The 26,624-nt window shown below is 39.6% G+C and overlaps 1 protein-coding gene across 1 annotated transcript; it reads right to left on the bottom strand.

The window, feature by feature from the left end:
* Nucleotides 1-2,775: 2,775 nt before the first annotated feature.
* LOC128698269 (uncharacterized) lies at nucleotides 2,776-25,766 on the bottom strand. The gene is made up of 2 exons (XM_053790466.2): nucleotides 25,573-25,766; nucleotides 2,776-3,618 (listed from the first exon to the last, which is right to left on the bottom strand). The coding sequence occupies exons 1-2, from the start codon at nucleotides 25,748-25,750 to the stop codon at nucleotides 2,843-2,845; spliced, it is 954 nt and encodes a 317-aa protein (XP_053646441.2). The 5' UTR covers nucleotides 25,751-25,766; the 3' UTR covers nucleotides 2,776-2,842.
* Nucleotides 25,767-26,624: the final 858 nt, after the last annotated feature.

Raw genomic sequence — 26,624 nt, 5'->3', positions numbered from 1 at the left:
CAGAGAGGTAATGTGAGGTTTCCAGGATAACCTACGATCAAAGAGGAGGCCCAGAAACTTGACTGTATCACGTTCAGGGATACGGGAGCCATAGAGGTACAAAGGATGATCGGAGATGACAGAGCGTCTAGTGAAAGTAATTTGGTGGGTTTTAGTGCTGGAAAATTTAAACCCACGTGTGGTGGCCCAATTGGAAACACGGTCGACTGCATGTTGGAGAGAAACTGTAATGAGGTGACAGTCAGCGCCTGCACAGGCAATAGCGAAGTCATCAACATAGAGTGATGACCAAATATTTGATGGAAGACTAGAGGCCAAATCATTAATAGCAAGGAGAAAAAGTGTTGTGCTCAGAACACATCCCTGGGGGACACCTTCAGCTTGGATAAAGTCCGGGGAGAGCACATTATTAACCCGAACACGGAAATGCCTGTCAGTTAAAACGTTCTTAAGGAAGGATGGTAGATTGCCTCGAAGGCCTAAGGAGTGGGCTTGGGCTAAAATATTATTTATTTATTTATTTATTTAAAAATTTGAGCACACATACAGAGGTACAAAAAATACAGATAAGAGCAGCATGCCAAAGCCACTTATATTATGCATAGCATTACGGGCTGGCTTAAAATTAACTTAAGATTAACTAAGCAATGATGAAATCAGTGATAAAACTTTAATGTAAACAGATTACTATAAAGCACAAGTGAGTATTACAAAGACAGGTCATATGGTTGTATGCATTGTTGTACATTCAGTAGAATGGAGTATTCTGTTAGGTAGTGTATTTAAAAAATAATAAAGTTAGATTGGGTTTTAGGTTTAACATTTATGTGATATAATTGTGAGAAACATTTAAGATATACAATTTATAAGGTTCAGTTATTCAGTATTTATTTGGTTTTGGGTGAGTAAGTGATCTTTGAGAAGAGACTTGAATTTATAAACAGGTAGTGTTTCTTTTATATTTACAGGTAATGAATTCCAGATTTTAGGGCCTTTTATGTGCATTGAGTTTTTGCATAGTGTGAGATGGACACGAGGAACATCAAAGAGTGATCTGTGCCTTGTGTTATGGTCATGTGTTCTGTTGAGGTTGGCAAGGAGATGTTTGAGGGGAGGGTTAATATCAGAGTTAAGTGTTCTATGTATGTAATAGGTGCAGTAATAAGTATGGATGTTTTGTATGGTGAGTAAGTTTAGTGTATTGAATATTGGTGGAGTGTGCTGCCTATAGTGAGAATTTGTTATCATTCTAACTGCAGCCTTTTGTTAGGTAATTAGTGGTCTGAGATGGTTACTTGTTGTTGAGCCCCATGCACAAATTCCATAGGTGAGATAGGGGTAAATAAGAGAGTGATATAGGGCCAGGAGGGCTGACTGTGGAGCATAGTACCGTATCTTCGATAGTATGCCTACAGTCTTGGAAATTTTCTTAGAAATTTGTTGTATATGTGTATGAAATTTGAGTCTATTATCAAGGTGGATTCCTAAGAATTTTCCCTCTGTTAGCTTTGTGATAGGTGATCCGTTTATCATTATGTTAAGAGGGACATCTGTAGCTCTGTTACCAAACTGAATGAAGTAGGTTTTGTCAATGTTTAGTGTAAGTTTGTTAGTCCTCATCCAGGTAGATATTTTCTGTAATTCGGTATTTACAGTATTGGCTAGCGTGACTGGGCTCGGGTGGGAGAAGACGTTTGTAGTGTCATCTGCAAATAGTGTGGGTTTGAGTAATTGCAAAGCATTTGGTAGGTCATTTATGTATAGGAGAAAGAGAAGAGGGCCAAGGACACTTCCCTGTGGGACACCAACTGTAATCGGCTGTGCGGAAGAGTTTGCCCCGTTTGTGTACACATGTTGGCTTCTGTTGCTGAGGTAAGACTTTAAGTAGTTGAGGGAGTGCCCTCTTATACCATAGTGTGACAATTTTACGTGGAGCAAGTCATGGTTAACTGTATCAAAAGCTTTACCTAAGTCAATGAAGATCAGTCAGTTTGGTAAGTGTGCACCATATAAAAAAATTCTGCATCACACAGTGCATAACAAGAAAAAACTGCTACTCTGTTTTTGGTTTAAAACAACAGCTTTGCGGTGTATTTTCATAGGGTAGTTATGGTTGTATTCTCATTTTCTTTGTCTCATTTGATAGAATGGAAGATATATTACAGAAATAGAGATGACTGGTTTCAGGACTGAAAGTAGCTTGAAATTAAGCTCAATTTAGCGGAAGTGTTCGATCTTTGCTGATATTCCAGACCACACAAATGATGTCACTTGTCCAATATGCATCCAACTGGCCAGTCTAATATGCATTTAGGAAAGCACTGACATTATTTATACAATTATTACAATAATGCAGTAGTCTGCATAACAGTAAATCTTGTACTCAGTTGATAGAACAGAAGGAATACTAGCAGAGTTTGGTTGACTGGAACAATGGAATTGGCCAAAAATAGGGCGCAAAGTGGGCAAAATCGCCAATGCATATACATCGCTAAGATCGGTAAATTTGCGACAGATAATTCCGTAAGTTTTCCATCAAATTTCATACCTTAACCCTTTCAGGGCCTCGACCCTGAAAGGGTTGGTATACAGTGCATGGGGAATGGAAAGTGATCAGGTTTGATCCAAAGGGAAGGGTATTTCCAATTCCTTGGAAAAAAAGAGCAATTCACCAGCATACAAACATACAGCTGTTAGCTGTGTTCTCACTTAGTATATAAAAACATCATCATTTTCAGAATAATAATTTTGTCCATGGATAAGAAAACGAGTATCTGAACTTTTTAGTTTTACTGAAAGTTTGAATATAAGACACCTCAAAACTTAATACATGAAATATACTTCAAATTAGACTGGCAAGAAAGTCGCCAAGAGTCTGTTTATCTTTACTATTATGTTTCTGAACATCATTTAACAATGCATTTTTCAATCTTGAAAGTTTCTTTTGTTTCTCTCTTTTCTCTTCGATGTTAGAACTTTCCCACCCAGAACCTAGTTTTGAACCTGAGAAAGATTTTGATCCAGACTTAGACTGGCTTGAGTGTGAAGATTTTGTAGTGATCTCTGCTAATCTCCTATGTAAGATTTTGTCATCAGTGCATGAAAAATCTACACTTCTGTTTTCATTTGAATTAATTTTTAAAAATTTACCATAACGCTTCTTATTCTTAACTCTCAAATTGCTTTCCTGAGATGTAATGGTAGAAACAGGTGCAGCTTTAGGAGTTAAAGATGCATCATTTTGGATAATTGAAGATGAAAGAAGCAATCCTGCATTCACTTCTTTAACTCTCTTCTTTTTCTTTTTCTTCTTTATAACCTCAGGCTTTGCTTCATCTATGGGTTTTTCTTTTACTGGAATGGAGCACAACTCTCTCATTTTATACTTACAGATTAAGCAAGACACTTCTATACTGTTCTTTCTTAAACGGAAGGAAGAAATCTGCATCTTTTCCTTGGAGGTTAGTTTTTTTGGATGTCTTCTTTCTTTCTTAAGGAGAGTCTTCATCTTATGTGCATTCCGAGGACATCCCAAAAGTCTAGATCTACAGAAGCCAGCAATCCAGGGTGTGCTACATTTGGGACACTGTATATATCCTCCTGTCTGGCATCTTATTCCTGCAAATGCAATTTCAATATTTAGGAAATATCTAAAACCTGTACAGATCTATAAAGTTGCCATTTACAGTACTGAAATTCAAGGGTATTTTAACAATATATTCGAATTCTCAAGTAACCAGCATTTTCATGGATCTCTAAATGCACATTGACTATCAAGAAGCTATCAAGTGCATCGATTCTGTATGGCATGTTTCTTTACATCTGATGTTTTGCAGCTGATTTTACACAAAAATCCTCATTTAAAAATTGTATGAAATAGCTTTTCTAGAAAATAACTAAAGGACCTACATTTTTTTTAACACATTAGCTGTTTTCCATCAAGGCAGGGTGATCCAAAAAAGAAGAAAAGCCCAAAAAGAAAAAAATTTCATTATCATTCAACACTTTCGCCATCATTCATACATAATCACCGTCTTTACAGAGGCACTCAGATACGACAGCTTAGATGTCCCTCCAAACTGCCAATATCCCAAGCCCCTCCTCCCACTTCCAGGACTCAAGTCTGGCTAAATGGTTTCCCTGAATCCCTTCAACAGCTCGTCAGGTCCCAAAAACCATTCGTCACCATTCACTCCTACTAACACACTCATACACGCTTACTGGAAGTCCAAGCCCCTCACCCACAGAACCTCCTATACCCCCTCCCTCCAATCTTTTCGAGAACAACCCTTACCCTGCTTTCCTTCCCCTACAGATTTATACACTCTCTAAGTCATTCTTTGTTCCATTCTCTCTAAATGACCAAACCCCTTCAATAAACCCTCTTCAGCCCTTTGACTAATACTTTTAGTAACTCCACACCTCCTCCTAACTTCCACACTATGAATTCTCTGCATAATAATACTACTACTACTACTACTACTAATAATAATAATAAAAATAATAAAGTTTATTTCTTTGTAAAAGTTACAATGTGTAATTACAATTTTGATTTGTTAAGTACAAAGATAGCCACTATCATGCCAAGGCATTACGGGCAAACTAATCCTAATACATAGTAACTAATTAAAACTAGATAAGATAATAGTACATAGTAACTACAGTAGATCGTCATTTAGCACGAGTTTATTTCGCACGATTTGGGTATAGCACGATTGAAGAATTGTGGCACAATTTTATGTAACATGTTGTAAGATCAATTTAACACAGTTCAGTTTGCGGGAAGGGAAAAAAACTTCCCTTTTCCTCAAGCGGCTGCCTTGTTGTGGATCAGCGGGGGAGACCTCCCGCCGTCCCCACCCACCCCCCCAACACCACCCCACCATCTCAGCATTCGGACTTCATACGTGTCCAGTCCAACTTCTCTGCTACAGGCTTGTGATTGTGAATTGTGTTTTGATCTCTTAATTGCTATATCTTGTATCTGCCAAGCAATCATGACACCCAGTAGGCATACCAGTGTTGCTCAAAGTGGCAAGAAAAGGTGTAAGCATTGAAGTTGTAGAATTAATGAAGGAAACAAAGATATTAGACAAGACATCCTGTGGCCATAATGAAGTGTTACTTTGTACACATACAAGAGAGGTAAACATAAGTTTGTGTGACTGGCTAACTTACTGAGTGACTGACTAACTTACTGAATGACTGACTTACTGAGTGACTGACTAACTTACTGAATGACTGACTTACTGAGTGACTCGACTGACTTACTGAATGATTTGACTGACTTACTGAACAACTTGACTGGCATACTGAATGAGTTGACTGACTTACTGAATGGCTTGACTGACTTGATTGACTTACGGAATGACTCGACTGACTTACTAAATGACTTGACTGACTTACTGAACAACTTGACTGACTTACTGAATGACTCGACTGACTTACTGAATGACTCGACTGACTTACTGAATGACTTGACTGACTTACTGAATGATTTGATTTACTTACTGAATGACTTGACTGACTTACTGAATGACTTGACTGACTTGCTGAACGACTTGACTGACTTACTGAATGACTTGACTGACTTACTGAACTTGATTGACTTACTGAATGACTTGATTGACTTACTGAATCACTTGAGACTTATTAAATGACTTGACTGACTTACTGAATGACTTGACTGACTTGAGACTTACTGAATCACTTGACTGACTTACTGAATCACCTGAGTGACTTACTGAACAACTTGACTCACTTACTGAACAGCTTGACTGACTTACTGAATGATTTGACTGATTTACTGAATGACTTGACTGACTTACTGAATGACTTGGCTGACTTACTGAATGACTTGACTGATTTACTGAATGACTTGACTGACTTACTGAATGACTTGTTTGACTGAATGACTTAAAGTTAGACACTCCAGTACAACCATCGACTTCAGTACCAGAACCTCTACCATCCACCTCAGCCCAGTAGGACCACAACATAACTCTCCACTCTCTTCACAATCATCCACAAACACCAGCACCCACAATTTAAGGTAAGAAATATTATTATTTCTGTTATATTTGTAGTCTTAAAACAACATAATACATCACAACAATGAACTACAATTACATATTCATTTTTATTTTTATAAGATGTGGAGGCCTAAAAAAAAGTTGTTTGGCTTTTTTGGGGCTCTCAGGAATGTACCCTATTTTTCCCATAAGTTCTTCAGTTCATCTAACACGGTTTTACCTAACACGATGTTTTCAGGAACGTAACTACCGTGTTAACCCTCTGAGGGTCGACAGGCCCTCTCCGAGACTCGTTCTCAGGGTCAGCCAAATTTAAAATAAAAATAATTTTTTCTTATGAAAAGATAGAGAATCTTTTCCCGATCATAATGACACCAAAAGTATGAAATTTGATGGAAAACTTACGGAATTATGCTCTCGCGAATTAGTGGTCTCGGCGATGTTTACGCATCGGCGATTTTGCCCACTTTGAGCCCCATTTTTGGCCAATTCCACTGTACTAGTCGACAAAAAACATGAATATTTCGCTAGAACTCCATTTTTTCTATCGAATAAGTGCAAGAAACCACCCATTTACCAATTTCAACTATCCAGTATAGTGGTCAGAATTTAGCAATTTTGCCAATGTCACACAAATTTCAAAAGATGCCAATTTCCGAATAGGGTCCAGAATAAACAAGAAAGACATTCCTGGCACTAAAATGACATTTCCTCTGTTCATTAGTCACGTCTCAAGGCCCCTCCTACATTCTTTTGCTTTCCACTTTGAATTTTCATTCTCACAAAAAATAGAAGATTTACTGTTATGCAGACTACTGCATTAGTGTAAAAAATGGTATAAATAATATTGGTGCACTTGCGAAAGAATATTAGACTCACCAGTTGACGTGTATTGGACGCTTGGCATGATTTGTTTACTTTTGAACTTTGGTAAATATCGAACATTTCTGCTACTTTGAGCTCAATTTCAAGGTACTTTTCATTGTAAAACCAGTCAAAATCATCTCAATTTCTGTAATACATCTTCCATTCTATACAATGAGACCAGGAAAACTAGAATACAACAATAAATACCATATGAAAATACAGTGCAAAGTCGCTGTTTTAAACCAAAAACACGGTCAAAGTTTCTTTTTTCTCATTACGCATTGTGTGCTGCAGGATTTTTTTTATACTGCGCACACTGACCACATAGACCTATTCTTTCATATGTAGGCCTACCAGCTTTCTCTTGCTAGATTTGAGGGCACTAGAATTTATGCGTACTAGTACATCAAAAACCCTGGTGCGTAAGCCGTACTAGTACGGCCGAAACCCCGAAAGAGTTAAGGACGTATACCGAGGTACCACTGTATAGGCCAGAAGACAGGGATGGGAAGAGAGGTAGTAGGAAGGAAAGAAAACTAGTGGTAGAGGTAGCAGTAGTAGTAGAGTCAGTCAAAGACTAAGAAAGAGGAACACTGCAAGGGAGCTAGGGGCCCACAAAGGGTAGGAACAAGAACACAGAGGGTAATATTAACCCCCTGACTGTTGCAACCCCCAATCCTGAAGTGTCTCCTGGTGTTGCAAAATTTCCCAACCCAGAAAAAAAAAATTATTCTTATATGAAATGATAGAGAATCTTTTCCCGATTTTAATGACACCAAAAAACACGAAATTTGATGGAAAACTGACGGAATTACGCTCTTGCGAAATTAGCTAGCTCGGCAATATTTACAAATCGGCGATTTTGCCCACTTTGAGCCCTATTTTCGGCTAATTCCATTGTTCCAGTCGACCAAACTCATAACTATTTTTTTATAAATCCATTTTTTCTATCGATTGAGTAAAAGAAACTGCCCATTTACCGATTTCAACTACCCAATAATGTGGTCAGAAATTTGCAATTTGGCCAATTTCACGAAAATTAAAAAATATGACAATTTCAAAATAAGGTCTAGAATGAACAATGCAGACATTCCTGGCTCTAAAATATCATTTTCTTTGCTCATCAGTCATGTCTCCAGGCCGCTCTGATATTACTCTTGCTTTCTATTTTGAATTTTTATTCAAACAAAAAATAGAAGATTTACTGTTATGCAGACTACTGCAATACTGTAATAATTGTATAAATAACATCAACCCATTCATGATGACTACTGCAATACTGTAATAATTGTATAAATAACATCAACTCATTCATGACTGCATATTAGAATGGCTAGTTGGACATTTATTGGACAATGGCATCATTTGTTTACTTTTGAACATCGGCAAAAATCAAACATTTCCCCTACTTTGAGCTCCATTTCCAGGTTCTTTTTATAGTAAAATCAATCAAAATCACCTATATTTCTATAATATGTTTTCCATTCTATCAAATGAGACCATGAAAACGAGAATACAACCATAAATACTATACGAAAATAGACCACAAAGTCGGCATTTTAATTAAAAAAACGGTTGGAGTTTTTTTTTCTCATTATGCACTGCATGCTCCAGGATTTTTTTTATATGGTGCACACTGACCACACAGATCTATTCTCTCACATGTGGGCCTACCAGCTTTTTCCTTCTTGATTTGAAGCCGCTAGAATTTATGAGTATATATACGTCAAACACGGTACCTCGTAAGACATATACATACGACCTCGACAGTCAAAGGGTTAATAGTGATGTACCAAATACCCAAGGCCAAAGAAAGAAAACCCAAAGGAGAAAGAGGATAGGGGAAGAGGGAGAAGGGGAAAAAAGCATCAGGTTAAGTCACTGGTGTTCTGAAGTTTGGAGTATATTTTACAATTAGCACTTTCAGGGTCCAAAGGCAAAATCTGAAGGGGTGCCCCAGTGTCCAAGAAATTTTTTGGGAAAAAAAAAAAAAAAAAATCTTACAGAATTAAAGATAATATTTTTGTGAAGGTAATAAAACAAAACAAAAATTCTGATCAGTACTTACCGAGATATAGAGGCGAGAAGTTGACCCAAAATGACTGGGTGGCGGCAACATCAGCGACTTCCGCAAAATTGCATTTCTTTATTTTACGTTTTTTATACTTTTTTCTTTTCTTTCCTAATTTTTTCTTTTTCTAGTAACATTTGTGGCCTGTGAGACCAATACTGTATATAATGTATATATATAAGCTCACTGTATTGAACACAATAACTGCACTAAAGTTATTATAATATTGTTTACCACTACATACTCTTTACTACAATAAACATGCACAATTGTTGTATAATACAGTGGACCCTCGCCTAACGCTATTAATCCGTTCCTGAGAGCTCAACGTTAGGCGAAATTATCGTTAGCCGAATTAATTTTCCCGATAAGAAATAATGGAAATCAAATTAATCTGTTCCTGACACCCCAAAGTATGAACAAAAAAATTTTTTTACCACATGAAATATTAATTTTAATACACACAAACTGAAGAAGACATGCACAGTTACATGACACTTTCCTTTATTGAAGATCTGGTGATGATTGATGGGATGGGAGGAGGGGGGACTGTGGATGGTATTAATGTTTGGAAGGGGAATCCCCTTCCATTAGGACTTGAGGTGTCAAGTCCTTTTCCAGGGTTACTTCCCTTCTTCTTTTAATGCCACTAGGACCAGCTTGAGAGTCAGTGGACCTCTGTCGCACAATATATCTGTCCATAGAAGCCTGTACCTCCCGTTCCTTTATGACATTCCTAAAGTGTTTCACAACATTGTCAGTGTACAGGTTGCCAACACAGCTTGCAATAGCTGTGTGAGGGTGATTTTCATCAAAAAAGGTTTGCACTTTAAGCCACATTGCACACATTTCCTTAATCTTTGAAGTAGACAACTTCTTCAATTTCTCTATCCCCTCCTCCGGAGCAGTTTCCTCAGGTCTGGCCTCTTGCTGTTGAAGATGATCCAGCAGCTCATCAGTGGTTAGTTCGTCATTGTCCTCCTCCACCAACTCTTCCACATCCTCCCCACTAGCCTCCAACCCCAAGGACTTCCCCAATGCCACAATGGATTCCTCAACTGGCATAGGATTCCAAGGGTTAGCCTCAAACCCTTCAAAATCCCTTTTGTCTACACATTCTGGCCACATTTTCTTCCAAGCTGAGTTCAAGGTCCTCTTAGTCACTTCCTCCCAAGCCTTACCTATAATGTTTACACAATTGAGGATGCTAAAGTGATCTCTCCAAAACTCTCTTAGAGTCAACTGAGTTTCTGAGGTCACTACAAAGCACCTTTCAAACATAGCTTTTGTGTACAGTTTCTTGAAGTTGGAAATGACCTGCTGGTCCATGGGCTGCAGGAGAGGAGTGGTATTAGGAGGCAAAAACTTGACCTTAATGAAGCTCATTTCTGCAGAAAGTCGCTCTGTCACATCTGAAGGATGACCAGGAGCATTGTCTAATACCAGGAGACACTTAAGGTCTAATTTCTTTTCAATTAGGTAATTTTTCACAGTGGGGGCAAATGCATGGTGTAACCAGTCATAGAAAAAGTCCCTAGTGACATAAGACCATAAGAATGGAGGAACACTGCAGAAGGCCTATTGGCCCATGCGAGGCAGGTCCTTATCAAAACGACCTCTACCCAAAGCTACCCAAGAAATAACTCCCGTACCCAATGACACCAATCAAACCCAGCCCCTCCCACTCACATATTTGTCCAATCTCTTCTTAAAGCTACCCAAGGTCCTAGCCTCTATCACCCCACTGGGAAGATTGTTCCACACATCCACAACTCTGTTAGAAAACCAGTACTTACCTATGTCCTTTCTAAATCTAAATTTATCCAACTTAAATCCATTATTTCTGGTTCTTACTTGGTTCGACACCCTCAGTACTTTATTAATATCTCCCTTGTTTATGCCCTTCATCCACTTATACACTCCAATGATATCTCCTCTCATTCTACGCCTCTCCAGAGAGTGGAGATTTAAGGCTTTAATTCTATCTTCATACGGGAGGTTCCTTACACAGTAAATCATCTTGGTCATTCTTCTCTGTATGTTCTCTAATGAGTCTATATCCATCCTGTAGTAAGGGGACCAAAACTGAGCAGCATAATCTAAATGAGGCCTCACTAGTGATGTATAGAGCTGTAAAATAACTTTTGGACTTCTGTTACTTATACTTCTTGAGATAAATCCAAGTAATCTGTTGGCCTTGTTGCGCACACTAAGGCACTGCTGTCTTGGCTTTAGATTTCTGCTTACCATGACTCCCAAATCTTTTTCACATTCTGTATGATCAAGCTCTACTTCACCTAGATTATAGCTTTGAGGGTTATTTTCATTACCAAGGGCAAGTACCTTACACTTATCCACATTGAATTTCATCTGCCATTTTTCAGACCAAGACATTAATTTGTCCAAATCCTCCTGTAGTTCATTGATATCCTCCTCAGAGTGAATTATAAGGCCTATCTTTGTATCAACAGCAAACTTACTCATGTCACTCGTAATCCCCTCATCAAGGTCATTAATGTAAATTATGAACAAGAGAGGGCCTAAAACTGATCCTTGTAGAATGCCACTATTAACTAAGCCCCATTCTGATTTGAACCCATTAATGGAAACTCTCTGCTTTCTATTGGTAAGCCATGCCTCTATCCATGCTAGAACTTTACCTCCTATACCATGAGCTGCCACTTTTCTTAAGAGTCTCTTGTGAGGTACTCTATCGAAGGCTTTACTAAAATCCAAATAAACAATATCATATTCTTTATCACTGTCTACTGCCTCAAATGTTCTATTGAAGAACGTCAGTAAGTTTGTCAGGCAGGAACGACCTCTCATAAACCCATGCTGAGAATCATTTATCAAGTTATGCTCTTCAAGGTGACTTCTAATAATGCCAGCTATAATTGATTCTAGTAATTTGCCAACTACATGTATAGATGTCAGGCTTATTGGACGGTAATTTGAAGGAGTGGACTTATCCCCTGATTTGAATATAGGAACCACATTGGCCATCTTCCACAACTCTGGCACAACACCAGTAAGGATGGATGCATTGAACACACTCGTTAATGGCTGACTAAGTTCCATCTTGCATTCTTTAAGTACCCTGGAAAATAACTAGTCGGGCCCCGGGGACTTATTTTGCTTCAGTTTGTCTATCTGTTTGATAACCATGTCCCTCGTGACAGTACTATTAGTCAATTTGAATTCGTCGGGAACTGAATAATTGTTAATTTCTGGAATCTCATTTATGTCTTCCTGTGTAAAAACTGACAAAAAATAGTTATTAAATATGGAACACATTTCCAGTTCATTATCCGTCAGCTGTCCATTCCCAATTTTCAGAGGTCCTACTTTTTCCTTAACTTTCATCCCATACACTTGAAAGAACCCCTTTGGATTGGTCTTTAATTCATTAGCAACTCTAATTTCATAGTCACGTTTAGCTTTTCTAATCCCCTTTTTTACTTCTCTTTTAAGCTGAACATACTGGTCAGTAAGGTTAACCTCTCCCCTTCTGATCCACCTATATATTCCCCTTTTCTCCCCTAATAAATGCTTTAGCCTCCTGGTAACCCATTTGGGATCGTTATTATCAGATCTAATTTCTCTCTGAGGAATGTATATACTCTGAGCACGGTGTACATTATTAAGAAAAGAATCATAAATGTAGATCCCTTCGTAATCAATAGAATCATTAGCTAGATAACCCCAATCAAGATTTGACAGGTGTTCCCTAAGTCCATTATAATCGGCAGAATGAAAATCAGGGATTTTTACTGTATTATCATTATTCCTGTATTCCCAGTTAATGCTAAAAGTGATGGATTTGCGATCACTTGCGCCAAGCTCTTCAGTGATTTCCAGATTATTTACGAGTGTTTCCCTATTTGACAAGACTAGGTCAAGCAAATTATCACCCCTGGTAGGCTCTGTTACACACTGCTTCAGAAAACAGTCTTCAACTGTTTCCATAAAGTCACTGGACTCCAGATTACCGGTCAAAGAACTCCAGTCTATTTGACTAAAGTTAAAATCCCCTACAATCACTACGTTACTGTGTCTAGAAGCCCTAACAATTTCGTCCCAAAGAAGTCTCCCTCTATCGTGATCAAAGCCTGGAGGTCAGTATATTACACCTAGAATTAGCTTCTCTTGACCTACAAACTCTACCCAAACAGATTCTGTTGCTGTTCCATCTATTTTTATATCTGTTTTTGTGCAACAGTTAATATTTTCTCGAACATATAATGCAACTCCTCCCCCCTTCCCACAACATCTATCCACATGGAACAACTTAAACCCTTGAATATTACACTCAGCAATCATATCCCGACTCTTTAAATCATACCACGTTTCAGTTAATGCAATGACATCGAAGTTCCCATCACATGCTATCAAACGTAGTTCATTAATCTTATTTCTTGCACTTCGACTGTTGGCATAAAATACCATTATATGTTTTTTCTTCTGCACATTTTTCCTATTCATCTTTGTTTTTACACAATACAGTGGACCCCCGGTTAACGATATTTTTTCACTCCAGAAGTATGTTCAGGTGCCAGTACTGACCGAATTTGTTCCCATAAGAAATATTGTGAAGTAGATTAGTCCATTTCAGACCCCCAAACATACACGTACAAACGCACTTACAAAAATACACTTACATAATTGGTCGCATTCGGAGGTAATCGTTATGCGGGGGTCCACTGTATCTGAAATTATCATTACCTAGGGTAGCTCCATGACAGTTACTATTAAGATTCTTAACATCAGAGCATAAGTCAGTATATCCATACTCATTTTTTATCATTTCTAAACCCATACCTCTAACTAATCCTAGTTTAAAGTCCTAACAACCCCCTCAACTGAGCTAGAAAGAAAACCCACACCTGCCCTTGATAAGTGAACCACCCCATCCCTGGCATACATGTCATTTCGGCCATAGAAGTTGTCCCAGTTGTCAATGAATGGTGCTGCATTATCCTTACAGTGTTTATCCAGCCAGCAATTAATATCAATTGCTCTAGACAACCATTCATTTCCAACACCCCTTCTTGGCAAAATGCCACATATAACAGGGTGCCCCCCCCCCTTTTTCCTAATTATGTCTATTGCTGTCTTGAACCTTCTAACTAAGTCCTCACTTCTGCACTTGCCTACATCATTGCCTCCAGCACTGAGGCAGATAATGGGATTGATCCCATTACCGTTCATGATGTTGTCAAGCCGGCTAACCATGTCCAGCATCCCAGCCCCAGGAAAGCAAACTCTCTGTCTCCTACTCCTGTCCTTCAAGCAGAAAGCCCTATCCATATATCTAACCTGGCTATCCCCAACAACAATATTCTTACCTTCCTTGGTGTCGTTTGTAGTGGCGTTCCCAGTACTTTCCATTCCTCCCATCTCCTCAAAACTCCACTGATTTTTTATGAGCTATGCTACTCCTCCCCCTCCTCTGTTCTATCTGTCTTTCCTCATAATCTGATATCCAGGTAGAAAAATTGCATCTGTTATCATCCCTGTAAGTTTTGTCTCTGTTAGTAAAGAGTTATAATTTGTAAGATTATAAATTACCCCTAGGGGGTGTTATGTCAGCATATTTCATTCACTGATGGCTGACAAACTTACTAGTGTGGACTCAAAGGTCCGCATATCACCGGGGTTTATGATAAGTGACTAACTCACGATTTTATACTCAACTGCGCAGTCAATAGTAGTACATCACGAGTTAGAACACTTACCTGGGTATATGTATCTGACCTGTAATTATGCCCGGATATCCGTTGAGTTGATTGAAGAATAGTGTTCTTTGAAGAATGTCGCACTACACTGTTGGATCACAACACTCGTTGTTACACTGTTCATCAATAATTGTTCACACAATATCACTAAGAAGTTGATCACACTTCTCTGTAAGTGTTTATCGTGTTTTGTGAGACACTCTGTTCACACTAACGCACAGATCGTTCTTTGTTGGTTATCCTGGCGTCAGTGTCACTCTCAGTAGAGTCAAAAGTAATCTGAAGATGCCACAATGCCCCACGCCGTCACTGCCCCCAGCACAAAGGAAAAGCTGACCTAGTACTTTTTGCTTCCTTGCCACTTCCTCGATGAAGCAAAGCAGAATGTTTAAATCTTGCTGTCTTAAGCATAGACAACAATGTCCACTATCTTTACTATGGTAATAAAGTGGGAGCAGGATTTTCCTTAATTGTCTTGCTAAGGTAAGAGATGAACTGTCTTTTATTAAGCTACACTTTGCAACACAGGACCGCACGGAGCGTCGAGCCACCGTCACATACTGGTACTGCATCTGGGATCAATTACTCGCTGTAGCAGTAAACAAGATATTTGCCCCTTCTGAGAGGGCTGGGCCCCTCAGGGCTGAAAGGGGCTGACACCCCCCTCCTGGAGAAAATTTCTCCACACTGGGGGGCGGCGGAGGTTCACTGCAGGTGAACTATTCATCACTTAACATTAATTTAATTTTCTCACTCGCCACCACTGCTGCTTGTCTTTTCTGAACAGCTTTAGTCTGTGTGGTTTCTGGAGAATCACTAATTTTGTTTTCAATAGTCGACTCACATTCGTCAGGTAGCACCGAGAATGCAATGGATGTTTCCACAACAGTTTCCACAGCAGTCTCTTTCTTCTTCGTCGTCTCTACCTTTCCATTCGTCTTCTTGATCGTCAACTTCGTCTCATGCTGTCCAGCCACTGTCCACGTTCCCTTCTTGACCTGAGGACTCGAAACAGGAGGACTACTACAAATCCTCTTGTTTTCCTCAGTCAATCGCCGTATTTCCATCTTTGCTACCGTCAATTCTTCCTTAAGCTGCTGGTAAAGTTGCTCGATTGAGGGCATCTTGGTTCAGTCCACGGGGAGCACACAAGCACACTTCTTCACAGAGTTAAGTACAGGTCACCAATGAGTTAAGTACAGGTCACCACTGAGTTAAAGTACAGGTCAGGTAATCAGTCCTTCAACCTTGAGTCGATGTGGTCAGTCCATCAATCTTGAGTAGAATACCATGCCTTACTGTTTGCCCTCCACAGCACACACAAATTAGCCTTGAGGACATTGTTTTTCCTGAACACTCTGGGAGTTTCAGAGTGATACACCAATAAAGGCTTCACTTTGCAATCACCACTAGCATTAGCACACATCAACAGAGTAAGCCTGTCTTTTATAGGCTTATGTCCTGGGAGTGCCTTTTCCTCCTGAGTAATGTAGGTCCTGCTTGGCATTTTCTTCCAAAACAGGCCTGTTTCGTCACAATTAAACACTTGTTCAGGTTTCAGTCCTTCACTGTCTATGTACTCCTTGAATTCCTGCACATATTTTTCAGCCGCTTTGTGGTCCGAACTGGCAGCCTCACCATGCCTTATCACACTATGTATGCCACTACGATTCTTAAATCTCTCAAACCAACCTTTGCTGGCCTTAAATTCACTCACATCACCACTAGTTGCAGGCATTTTTCCAATTCAATCCTCATGCAACTTCCTAGCCTTTTCATATATGATCGCTTGAGAGATGCTATCTCCTGCTATCTGTTTTTCATTTATCCACACCAATAACAGTCTCTCAACATCTTCTATCACTTGCGATCTTTGTTTCGAAAACAAAGTTGCACCTTTGGCAAGAACAGCTTCCTTGATTGCCGTTTTCTTGGCCACAATAGTAGCGATGGTTGATTGGGGTTTTGTGTACAACCTGGCCAGCTCGGAGACACGCACTCCACTTTCATACTTAGCAATCTCTTTCTTCATATCCATAGTAATTCTCACCCTTTTTCCTGTAGGGTTGACACTAGCTTTCTTGGGGCCCATGGTGACTTATTTTTCAAGTGCAATCACTAAAAAGGCTGTGGTAATATGAAATGTTCCAATTGTATGCTTGGAAGTGACTGCGGTGGCTGGTTTGTAAACACTGGCACCCACGGAACAAGTGAGGCGGGCTCAGGCCGCATGTGGACGCATCTCGAACGAATCATGTTGAGCGAGTTTTTTAGCGTTAGCCGAGGCAAAAATTTTGCGTTAAAATGTATTGCTAGGCGGATTTAACTTTATGCGATGCGTTTGTTAGGCGAGGGTCCACTGTACTAATGTTCTATTATATATTTACATATGTACAGTCACTGGACATGTTTCTAGAACTGCTGCAGCTTGTGGAAGTCCTTGAAACAAGGTAAAATGCACATAGGTACCTTACATTCCTCACACATAAACCAAGTGTCTTTGCATCTTTGTTGCCGTCATTTTGTTTGTGCACAGACAACACATCTCTTCTGAGCAAATTTCTTCTTAGTTACAGGAAGCTGTATTATGAAATGATCACCTTCCCTCCTCAAACGCTTGGGTATTTCCTGTGGAGCTCGAGGACGGGTTTGTATAGCAGGTGTTGTTACCTGGTACTTCATTATGAGTTGTCTAAAAATAGACAAACAAAATTCACCATACGGTGGTCTGTTGCCAGTCTTCATCTGGTACCTATTACATGCATTGACCATTGAAATGTCCATGAGATGGGAGAAAAGTTTCATGTACCACTTGTAACTCATACGAACACAATCAACAAAGCCTATCTGCATGTCACATTTGTCAACCAAACGCATGTTTGGCGCATAATCAATCACTGTCACTGGTTTTCGAAAACGTTCACTAGTCACTCTATCAACTTTGCCACTGTCTTGCATTCTGTTAGGGTGAATAGTTGCCAACAATGTGACATCTCGTTCGTCATGCCACCGTAATGCCATGATGTCACTGGCAGGAAACACCTGCACCTCACCAGCATGAGTGCCTGCGTTGAACCTGGGCATATGTTTACGATTAGAACGCATTGTGCCATACACATCTGTCATGTTCACTCACAAGAAATCACTGAGTAAAGGGCTTGTGTACCAGTTATCAGTATATATAATGTATGCCCCTTACCAAGATAAGGTGCCATCATGCTTCTTACTACGTCACCTGAGATACCAAATAACATCCTGGTATCTTTCAATGTTTTACTTCCTGTGTATACAATAATATCCAATACCAGGCCACTGTCACAGTCACAGAGTACAAACAGTTTTATACCAAAGCGTTTCCTCTTGCTCGGTATACACTGCTTGAATGACAGTTTACCTTCGAACAAAATGAAAGACTTGTCAATTACAAGATTCTTGAATGGATAAAAGTACATGTTGAACTTTTGTTTCAGATGCATAAGACATTTCTAATCTTGTATAACCTGTCACTTCTACCAGGCCTGGTTTTGTCAGAGAAGTGCAACATACGTAACATTAAGATAAATTTGCTCACTGGGATGATTTCACTGAAGGCCGGGGTACAAATTAGCCGATCTGTGGACCAGTATGATTTTATATTATGCTTATAGACATGAGGCATAAGCTTTATTGTTGCAAAAAAGCAAATACCTTTCAGCCACAGTTGTCTCTTTCCACCGGTGTAGTCTTGACTGTGGTGATATGATCGTATTTGCCATGGTGTACTCAAAATATTTGTTACTTTCCCTGACAACAGTTTCCATCAAGGGCTGGTCAAAGAATAGTTCAAAGAATTTCAGTTCATTTGCAGTATTGCCAAGGGAACAAGTTGGTCGGATTCCACTTTGAGAGTCATCAAACTGGTGGGGCTTGGGAACAAACTTAGGATTTTGCTGCCAATCCCAGATGCAGTTTGCTGGTGGATACTGGACATCATAAGCTGGTTGTGGTTGTAGTTGTAGTTGTGGTGGTTGACACTCTGATTTGTCCTTGAGCTGAGGAGTCAGCGGCATGGGTCCCAGCCTGGGCTGGTGAGTCATGCATGGCTGTGGTAATACCACCACCTACTGATGGCTGTGGTCTATCCATGTCAAGTGTAGCCACATCATCCTCACTTTCGCTGTCTATGCCATGCAGGTGCCTAGAATTTTTGTTTACGGTGCACACACACCACGCAGACCCATTCTCTCAGATGTAGGTCTACCAGCCTTCTTGCGCTAAATTTGACGCCGCTAGAATTCTGGCGTAGATCTACAGTTTGGACCCTCAACGTATAGCCGTAGATCTATGGCACAGACCCTGAAGGGTTAATGGGAAAGGAAGGCATCTAGAGAGACAAAGCCAGGACTAAGATTCATACAAGGAAAGTTGTGTATAAGAGAGGATTCAACCAGATGGCGACTGTGAAAGTTTGACATAGGGTAGACAGTTTTAGCAGAAGACATGACAGAAAAGAGCATTGTTAGTGTTGGCAAGCCTAACACTACTTTTGTGTTTCCTGAGTCTGTCAGAAAGAGAATGACCAGTTTCTCCAAAGTACTGAAGAGGACAAGAGAAACAAGAAATAAAATAGACACCAGGAGAATCTACAGAGGGAAGAGAGGTATGAACTAGATTGGTGCAAAGAGTGTTAGTCTGGCAAAAAGTAAGTTTGATATCTAAGGAACAGAGAAAGTTGTTGAGATTAGAAAGACTGGAAATATAGGGAAGGCAGAGGACAGGAGAGTTCCCAGGAGTAGAGAGTTTGGGAGAGAAGAAAGCCTGTTTAGCACGTGATAAGGCAAAGTCAATGAAATGGGAAGGGTAGCCAAGACGAGAAAAATGAATTACGAAGAGTGCAAATTTCTGATTCAAGGAACTGAGGATCACAAATGCGGAGAGCATGCAGAAAGAGGGAGATGAGAACACTTTTCTTGTCAGAGGAAGCATGATAAGAAAAGTAGTGAATGTACATGCCACTGCATAGGCTTGCAGCACACAGAAAAAGCAAACCCTGTAACTGAACAGTGGACATGAACATCAAGGAAAGGAAGCAAGGAATTAGATTTCCATTCAGCTTTAAAGTTAATGGAAAGGGCAAGATTATGAAGGGCATCAAGAAATGGCTGAAAGAAACTAGAGTCATGAGGCCAAAGAGCAAAGATGTCATCTACATAGCAGAGCCAGAGTGAAGGGCGCACATCAATAGTAGGAAGAAGAACAGTCTTGAAGTATGCCATGTAGAGATTAGCAAGAACAGGAGATAGAGGAGAACCCATAGCAACACTGAAGGTTTGAGAATAATATTTGCCTTGGAAGGAAAAGGAATTTGAGTCCACACAAAGGTGGATATTAGGTAGTAGGTTGGTAGACAGCAACCACCCAGGGAAGTACTACCGTTCTGCCAGATGACTGTGAAACAGAAACCTGTAACTGTTTTGCATGATGGTAGGATTGCTGGTTTCTTTTTCTGTCTCATAAACACGCTAGATAACAGGGATATCTTGCTACTCCTACTTACACTTTGGTCACACTTCACAGACACGCACATGCATATATATATACATACATCTAGGTTTTTCTCCTTTTTCTAAATAGCTCTTGTTCTTCTTTATTTCTTCTATTGTCCATGGGGAAGTGGAAAAGAATCTTTCCTCCGTAAGCCATGCGTGTCGTATGAGGCGACTAAAATGCCGGGAGCAATGGGCTAGTAACCCCTTCTCCTGTAGACATTTACTAAAAAAGAGAAGAAGAAAAACTTTATAAAACTGGGATGCTTAAATGTGCGTGGATGTAGTGCGGATGACAAGAAACAAATGATTGCTGATGTTATGAATGAAAAGAAGTTGGATGTCCTGGCCCTAAGCGAAACAAAGTTGAAGGGGGTAGGGGAGTTTCAGTGGGGGGAAATAAATGGGATTAAATCTGGAGTATCTGAGAGAGTTAGAGCAAAGGAAGGGGTAGCAGTAATGTTGAATGATGAGTTATGGAAGGAGAAAAGAGAATATGAATAAGTAAATTCAAGAATTATGTGGATTAAAGTAAAGGTTGGATGCGAGAAGTGGGTTATAATAAGCGTGTATGCACCTGGAGAAGAGAGGAATGCAGAGGAGAGAGAGAGATTTTGGGAGATGTTAAGTGAATGTATAGGAGCCTTTGAACCAAGTGAGAGAGTAATTGTGGTAGGGGACATGAATGCTAAAGTAGGAGAAACTTTTAGAGAGGGTGTGGTAGGTAAGTTTGGGGTGCCAGGTGTAAATGATAATGGGAGCCCTTTGATTGAACTTTGTATAGAAAGGGGTTTAGTTATAGGTAATACATATTTTAAGAAAAAGAGGATAAATAAGTATACATGATATGATGTAGGGCGAAATGACAGAAGTTTGTTGGATTATGTATTGGTAGACAAAAGACTGTTGAGTAGACTTCAGGATGTACATGTTTATAGAGGGGCCACAGATATATCAGATCACTTTCTAGTTGTAGCTACACTGAGAGTAAAAGGTAGATGGGATACAAGGAGAATAGAAGCATCAGGGAAGAGAGAGGTGAAGGTTTATAAACTAAAAGAGGAGGCAGTTAGGGTAAGATATAAACAGCTATTGGAGGATAGATGGGCTAATGAGAGCATAGGCAATGGGGTCGAAGAGGTATGGGGTAGGTTTAAAAATGTAGTGTTAGAGTGTTCAGCAGAAGTTTGTGGTTACAGGAAAGTGGGTGCGGGAGGGAAGAGGAGCGATTGGTGGAATGATGATGTAAAGAGAGTAGTAAGGGAGAAAAAGTTAGCATATGAGAAGTTTTTACAAAGTAGAAGTGATGCAAGGAGGGAAGAGTATATGGAGAAAAAGAGAGAGGTTAAGAGAGTGGTGAAGCAATGTAAAAAGAGAGCAAATGAGAGAGTGGGTGAGATGTTATCAACAAATTTTGTTGAAAATAAGAAAAAGTTTTGGACTGAGATTAATAAGTTAAGAAAGCCTAGAGAACAAATGGATTTGCCAGTTAAAAATAGGAGAGGAGAGTTATTCAATGGAGAGTTAGAGGTATTGGGAAGATGGAGGGAATATTTTGAGGAATTGTTAAATGTTGATGAAGATAGGGAAGCTGTGATTTCGTGTATAGGACAAGGAGGAATAACATCTTGTAGGAGTGAGGAAGAGCCAGTTGTGAGTGTGGGGGAAGTTCGTGAGGCAGTAGGTAAAATGAAAGGGGGTAAGGCAGCCGGGATTGATGGGATAAAGATAGAAATGTTAAAAGCAGGTGGGGATATAGTTTTGGAGTGGTTGGTGCAATTATTTAATAAATGTATGGAAGAGGGTAAGGTACCTAGGGATTGGCAGAGAGCATGCATAGTTCCTTTGTATAAAGGCAAAGGGGATAAAAAAGAGTGCAAAAATTATAGGGGGATAAGTCTGCTGAGTATACCTGTTAAAGTGTATGGTAGAGTTATTATTGAAAGAATTAAGAGTAAGACGGAGAATAGGATAGCAGATGAACAAGGAGGCTTCAGGAAAGGTAGGGGGTGTGTGGACCAGGTGTTTACAGTGAAAAATGTAAGTGAACAGTATTTAGATAAGGCTAAAGAGGTCTTTGTGGCATTTATGGATTTGGAAAAGGCATATGACAGGGTGGATAGGGGGGCAATGTGGCAGATGTTGCAAGTGTATGGTGTAGGAGGTAGGTTACTGAAAGCAGTGAAGAGTTTTTACGAGGATAGTGAGGCTCAAGTTAGAGTATGTAGGAAAGAGGGAAATTATTTCCCAGTAAAAGTAGGCCTTAGACAAGGATGTGTGATGTCACCGTGGTTGTTTAATATATTTATAGATGGGGTTGTAAGAGAAGTAAATGCGAGGGTCTTGGCAAGAGGCGTGGAGTTAAAAGATAAAGAATCACACACAAAGTGGGAGTTGTCACAGCTGCTCTTTGCTGATGACACTGTGCTCTTGGGAGATTCTGAAGAGAAGTTGCAGAGATTGGTGGATGAATTTGGTAGGGTGTGCAAAAGAAGAAAATTAAAGGTGAATACAGGAAAGAGTAAGGTTATGAGGATAACAAAAAGATTAGGTGATGAAAGATTGAATATCAGATTGGAGGGAGAGAGTATGGAGGAGGTAAATGTATTCAGATATTTGGGAGTGGACGTGTCAGCGGATGGGTCTATGAAAGATGAGGTGAATCATAGAATTGATGAGGGGAAAAGAGTGAGTGGTGCACTTAGGAGTCTGTGGAGACAAAGAATTTTGTCCTTGGAGGGAAAGAGGGGAATGTATGAGAGTATAGTTTTACCAACGCTCTTATATGGGTGTGAAGCATGGGTGATGAATGTTGCAGCGAGAAGGCTGGAGGCAGTGGAGATGTCATGTCTGAGGGCAATGTGTGGTGTGAATATAATGCAGAGAATTCGTAGTTTGGAAGTTAGGAGGAGGTGCGGGATTACCAAAACTGTTGTCCAGAGGGCTGAGGAAGGGTTATTGAGGTGGTTCGGACATGTAGAGAGAATGGAGCGAAACAGAATGACTTCAAGAGTGTATCAGTCTGTAGTGGAAGGAAGGCGGGGTAGGGGTCGGCCTAGGAAAGGTTGGAGAGAGGGGGTAAAGGAGGTTTTGTGTGCGAGGGGCTTGGACTTCCAGCAGGCATGCGTGAGCGTGTTTGATAGGAGTGAATGGAGACAAATGGTTTTTAATACTTGACGTGCTGTTGGAGTGTGAGCAAAGTAACATTCATGAAGGGGTTCAGGGAAACCGGCAGGCCGGACTTGAGTCCTGGAGATGGGAAGTACAGTGCCTGCACTCTGAAGGAGGGGTGTTAATGTTGCAGTTTAAAAACTGTAGTGTAAAGCACCCTTCTGGCAAGACAGTGATGGAGTGAATGATGGTGAAAGTTTTTCTTTTTCGGGCCACCCTGCCTTGGTGGGAATCGGCCAGTGTGATAATAATAAAAAAACAAAAAAAAAAACAAAGGTGGATAAGATCAAGAAAGACATCAGTAGGTATAGGGAGATGAAGTAACCCTTCATTGGCCCTCTCTCTGATAAAATTAAGGACATCATCAAGAGGGACATTAGTGAAGAGGGACTCAACATCAAGACTAAGCATCTTACAGGTTGGGAGAGAGCGAACGCGTTTGATGAAGTCTTGAGAGTGACGAAGGTGGGCATGAGAAAAAGTACTAAGAAAGGGGGTGAGGGCTTTGGCCAGTCAAGAAGCAAGAGAAGAAGAGACAGAGTCTCTAGAGGATATGGTGGGATGTAGAAGAATATCATGTTTATGGGTTCTGGGAAGCCCATAGAAATAGGGACAGAGGGACAGATGACACGAAAACGTTGAACAGGGTCAAAGTCAGGAAGACAGAGGTTGGAGAGAGTCCTTAGTTTTTTGTTGAGAGTTCTCTTGATGCGATCAAGAGGGTTAGAAATGAGAGGAGTGTAGGTACGTGAGTCAGAGAGCAAGACATCAACATTACGGAGGTAATCCTTGCGATCAAGGATAACTACCAAATTACCTTTGTCAGAAGAGAGTATGACAATGTTAGTGTTAGATTTAAGAGAAGAAAGGGAAAGTTGATAGCAGTGCGAAAGGTGATAATTCTTAGAAAACAGACTATCAAGAGCAGGAAGGAAAGCACCACGAAAAGTGGACAAGTCAGGAAAACTACGAGAGCAAGACTGACGAAAAGAATCAAAAGAGCTAATCAGGTCAATACCAGCATGAAGGGTAGGTGAAGTGGCAAAGGAAAGACCAAAACCAAGCAGTTCAAGCTCATGTTGGGGGAAAGTGACAGAAGACATATTAGTAACACATTCGGTAAGGGAGAATTTAGACCAAGGGCTATCTGAGACGGTGAGGTTTATTCTGTAGTTTAGAAGAATGAATTTGTGAGTTCAGGCGAGCAGTGTCAAAAGCAATGGTAGTGAGAAGATTACAGAGATCTTGTGGAAGAGAAGCAAAGAGAGCACATTGATGCTGATGGAGAGTAAAGAAGGCATCTTCAGCCTGAGACTTAGTAGAGAGAAGGAGCTGTTGAAGTAGGAGATGGGCATGATCAGGAAAGGGAGTGCCCAGTGGGTTGGGTTTCAAGAAATTGGAGAAGGAAGGGGGCAAAACTTATTCAGCAAGACAGTCACGTAGAAAGTGAAGCTGATTCTTACGACTGGAAGCAATAATTGCAGCCTCATAAGAACGAAAGAGGGATTTAAAAGAAGGAACAACATTAAAAAAGTTGGAAAGAATAAGATGCTTATCTATAGTGTTCATAAATAACAAAAAGGCACAATATCGTGACTGGAACAATACACAAATAATCGCACATAGGCGAGAGGAGCTTACGATGACGTTTCTGTCCAACTTGGACCATTTACAAAGTAACACTAATAAAAAAGAGAGGAGGGAGTATACATAGGCCAGCAGACAGGGATGGGAAGAGAAGTAGTAGGAAAGGAAGAAGTGGTAAAAGTAGCAGTAGTAGTAGTAGAGTCAGTCAAAGACTGACTTCTTTTTGTTAGTGTGACTTTAATTTGATAAATAAAATAAATTCATCTATCATTATTGGTTGTTTGTGAAAAACAGGTTTAAGCTATATCCCAGCCCAGACGTTTGAATGAAATATTAGTACCAATGTATACGAGACAGGAAAATGTTTCATATATTGTGAGTGCTGCCCTTTCCCAGCTGCCCCTGGGATTCCTTAAAATCCTTAACATTTGGAAGTGATCAACAATCTTCTCCCAAAAAGAGCCTTAACACTGCATGATTTCTCAGGTGCTATTTAAAATCTAAGGTTTCTTTCAAGCAAAACTAATGCAAGCAGAATTTCTTGAGAAAGTATTAGCACTGAAGTACATTTATTCACCAACCTGAACACACTGCCTGTTCAGCACTGATCTTGTAATCAGCAAGAATAGATTGAGTAATATCAAGTGGCACATTACCAGCTTGACCAACAAACTCCCAGAAAAATTCTAACTTTGCAGACTTAACAGCCCATTCAGTTGGTATGTCACTCTCTGGTGGTGTACAGCTCACAGCGTCCATGTTGCAACCTCAGCACCTTAAAAAAAAAAAAAGTGATTACAGAGTGGATACAATATCTCATTTCAGAAAGAAAAAATAATAAATTATTAAGATAAAATCACAGTAGATTAATTAATTCTCAAAGAACAATAATATCTCTACATCCTGTATAATATATTCCTGTAACAGAAACCTGTAACTGTGTTTTACATGATGGTAGGATTGCTGGTGTCTTTTTCTGTCTCATAAACACACTGGATAACAGGTATATCTTGCTACTTCTACTTACACTTAGGTCACACTACACAGGCATGCACATGCATGATATATCTATATATATATATATATATATATATATATATATATATATATATATATATATATATATATATATAATATATATATTATATATATATATATATATATATATATCTATATATATATATATATATATATATATATATATATATATATATATATATATATATATATATTATATATATATACAGCAGGGCCCCGCTTTACGGTGTTTCACTTTACGGCGTTCCGCTAATACAGTCATTTCAAATTATGACCAAAACTTGCTATACGGCTCCCCCCACCTGACTTTCTAATACGGTCACTGCGCCCCACCCTGTTTGTTTACATTCTTCGTGAGCTCCAAAATTTAAATTGTTTTTAAAAGTTATTTCATATTTTATATATACTCTGATAATTATACTTATGTACACCTGTACTTAAATAAACTTACATACTGTGCTGGCATGCAGGTACACATTAAAATCAATAAGAGTGTCTTATGTCTCCAGACGTCATATTAGTAATGATAATAATAATCATCGAGTCTCATTTAAATGTCGTATATTACATTAAATACACATTTTCATTAATCCAT

Source organism: Cherax quadricarinatus, chromosome 63 (genome assembly GCF_038502225.1).
Source record: "Cherax quadricarinatus isolate ZL_2023a chromosome 63, ASM3850222v1, whole genome shotgun sequence".
Classification (NCBI taxonomy): domain Eukaryota; kingdom Metazoa; phylum Arthropoda; class Malacostraca; order Decapoda; family Parastacidae; genus Cherax; species Cherax quadricarinatus.
Note: the sequence above shows the minus strand (reverse complement) of the source record. Positions and strands in the feature narration are given on the sequence as shown.

Bases quoted from the DNA above. Each gene is read 5' to 3' on its own strand.
- LOC128698269 (XM_053790466.2), bottom strand. From the start codon at position 25,750: ATGGACGCTGTGAGCTGTACACCACCAGAGAGTGACATACCAACTGAA. The intron at 3,619-25,572 runs GTTGGTGAATAA...TTGCATTTGCAG, and splicing joins TGAACAGGCAGTGTGTTCAG to GAATAAGATGCCAGACAGGA.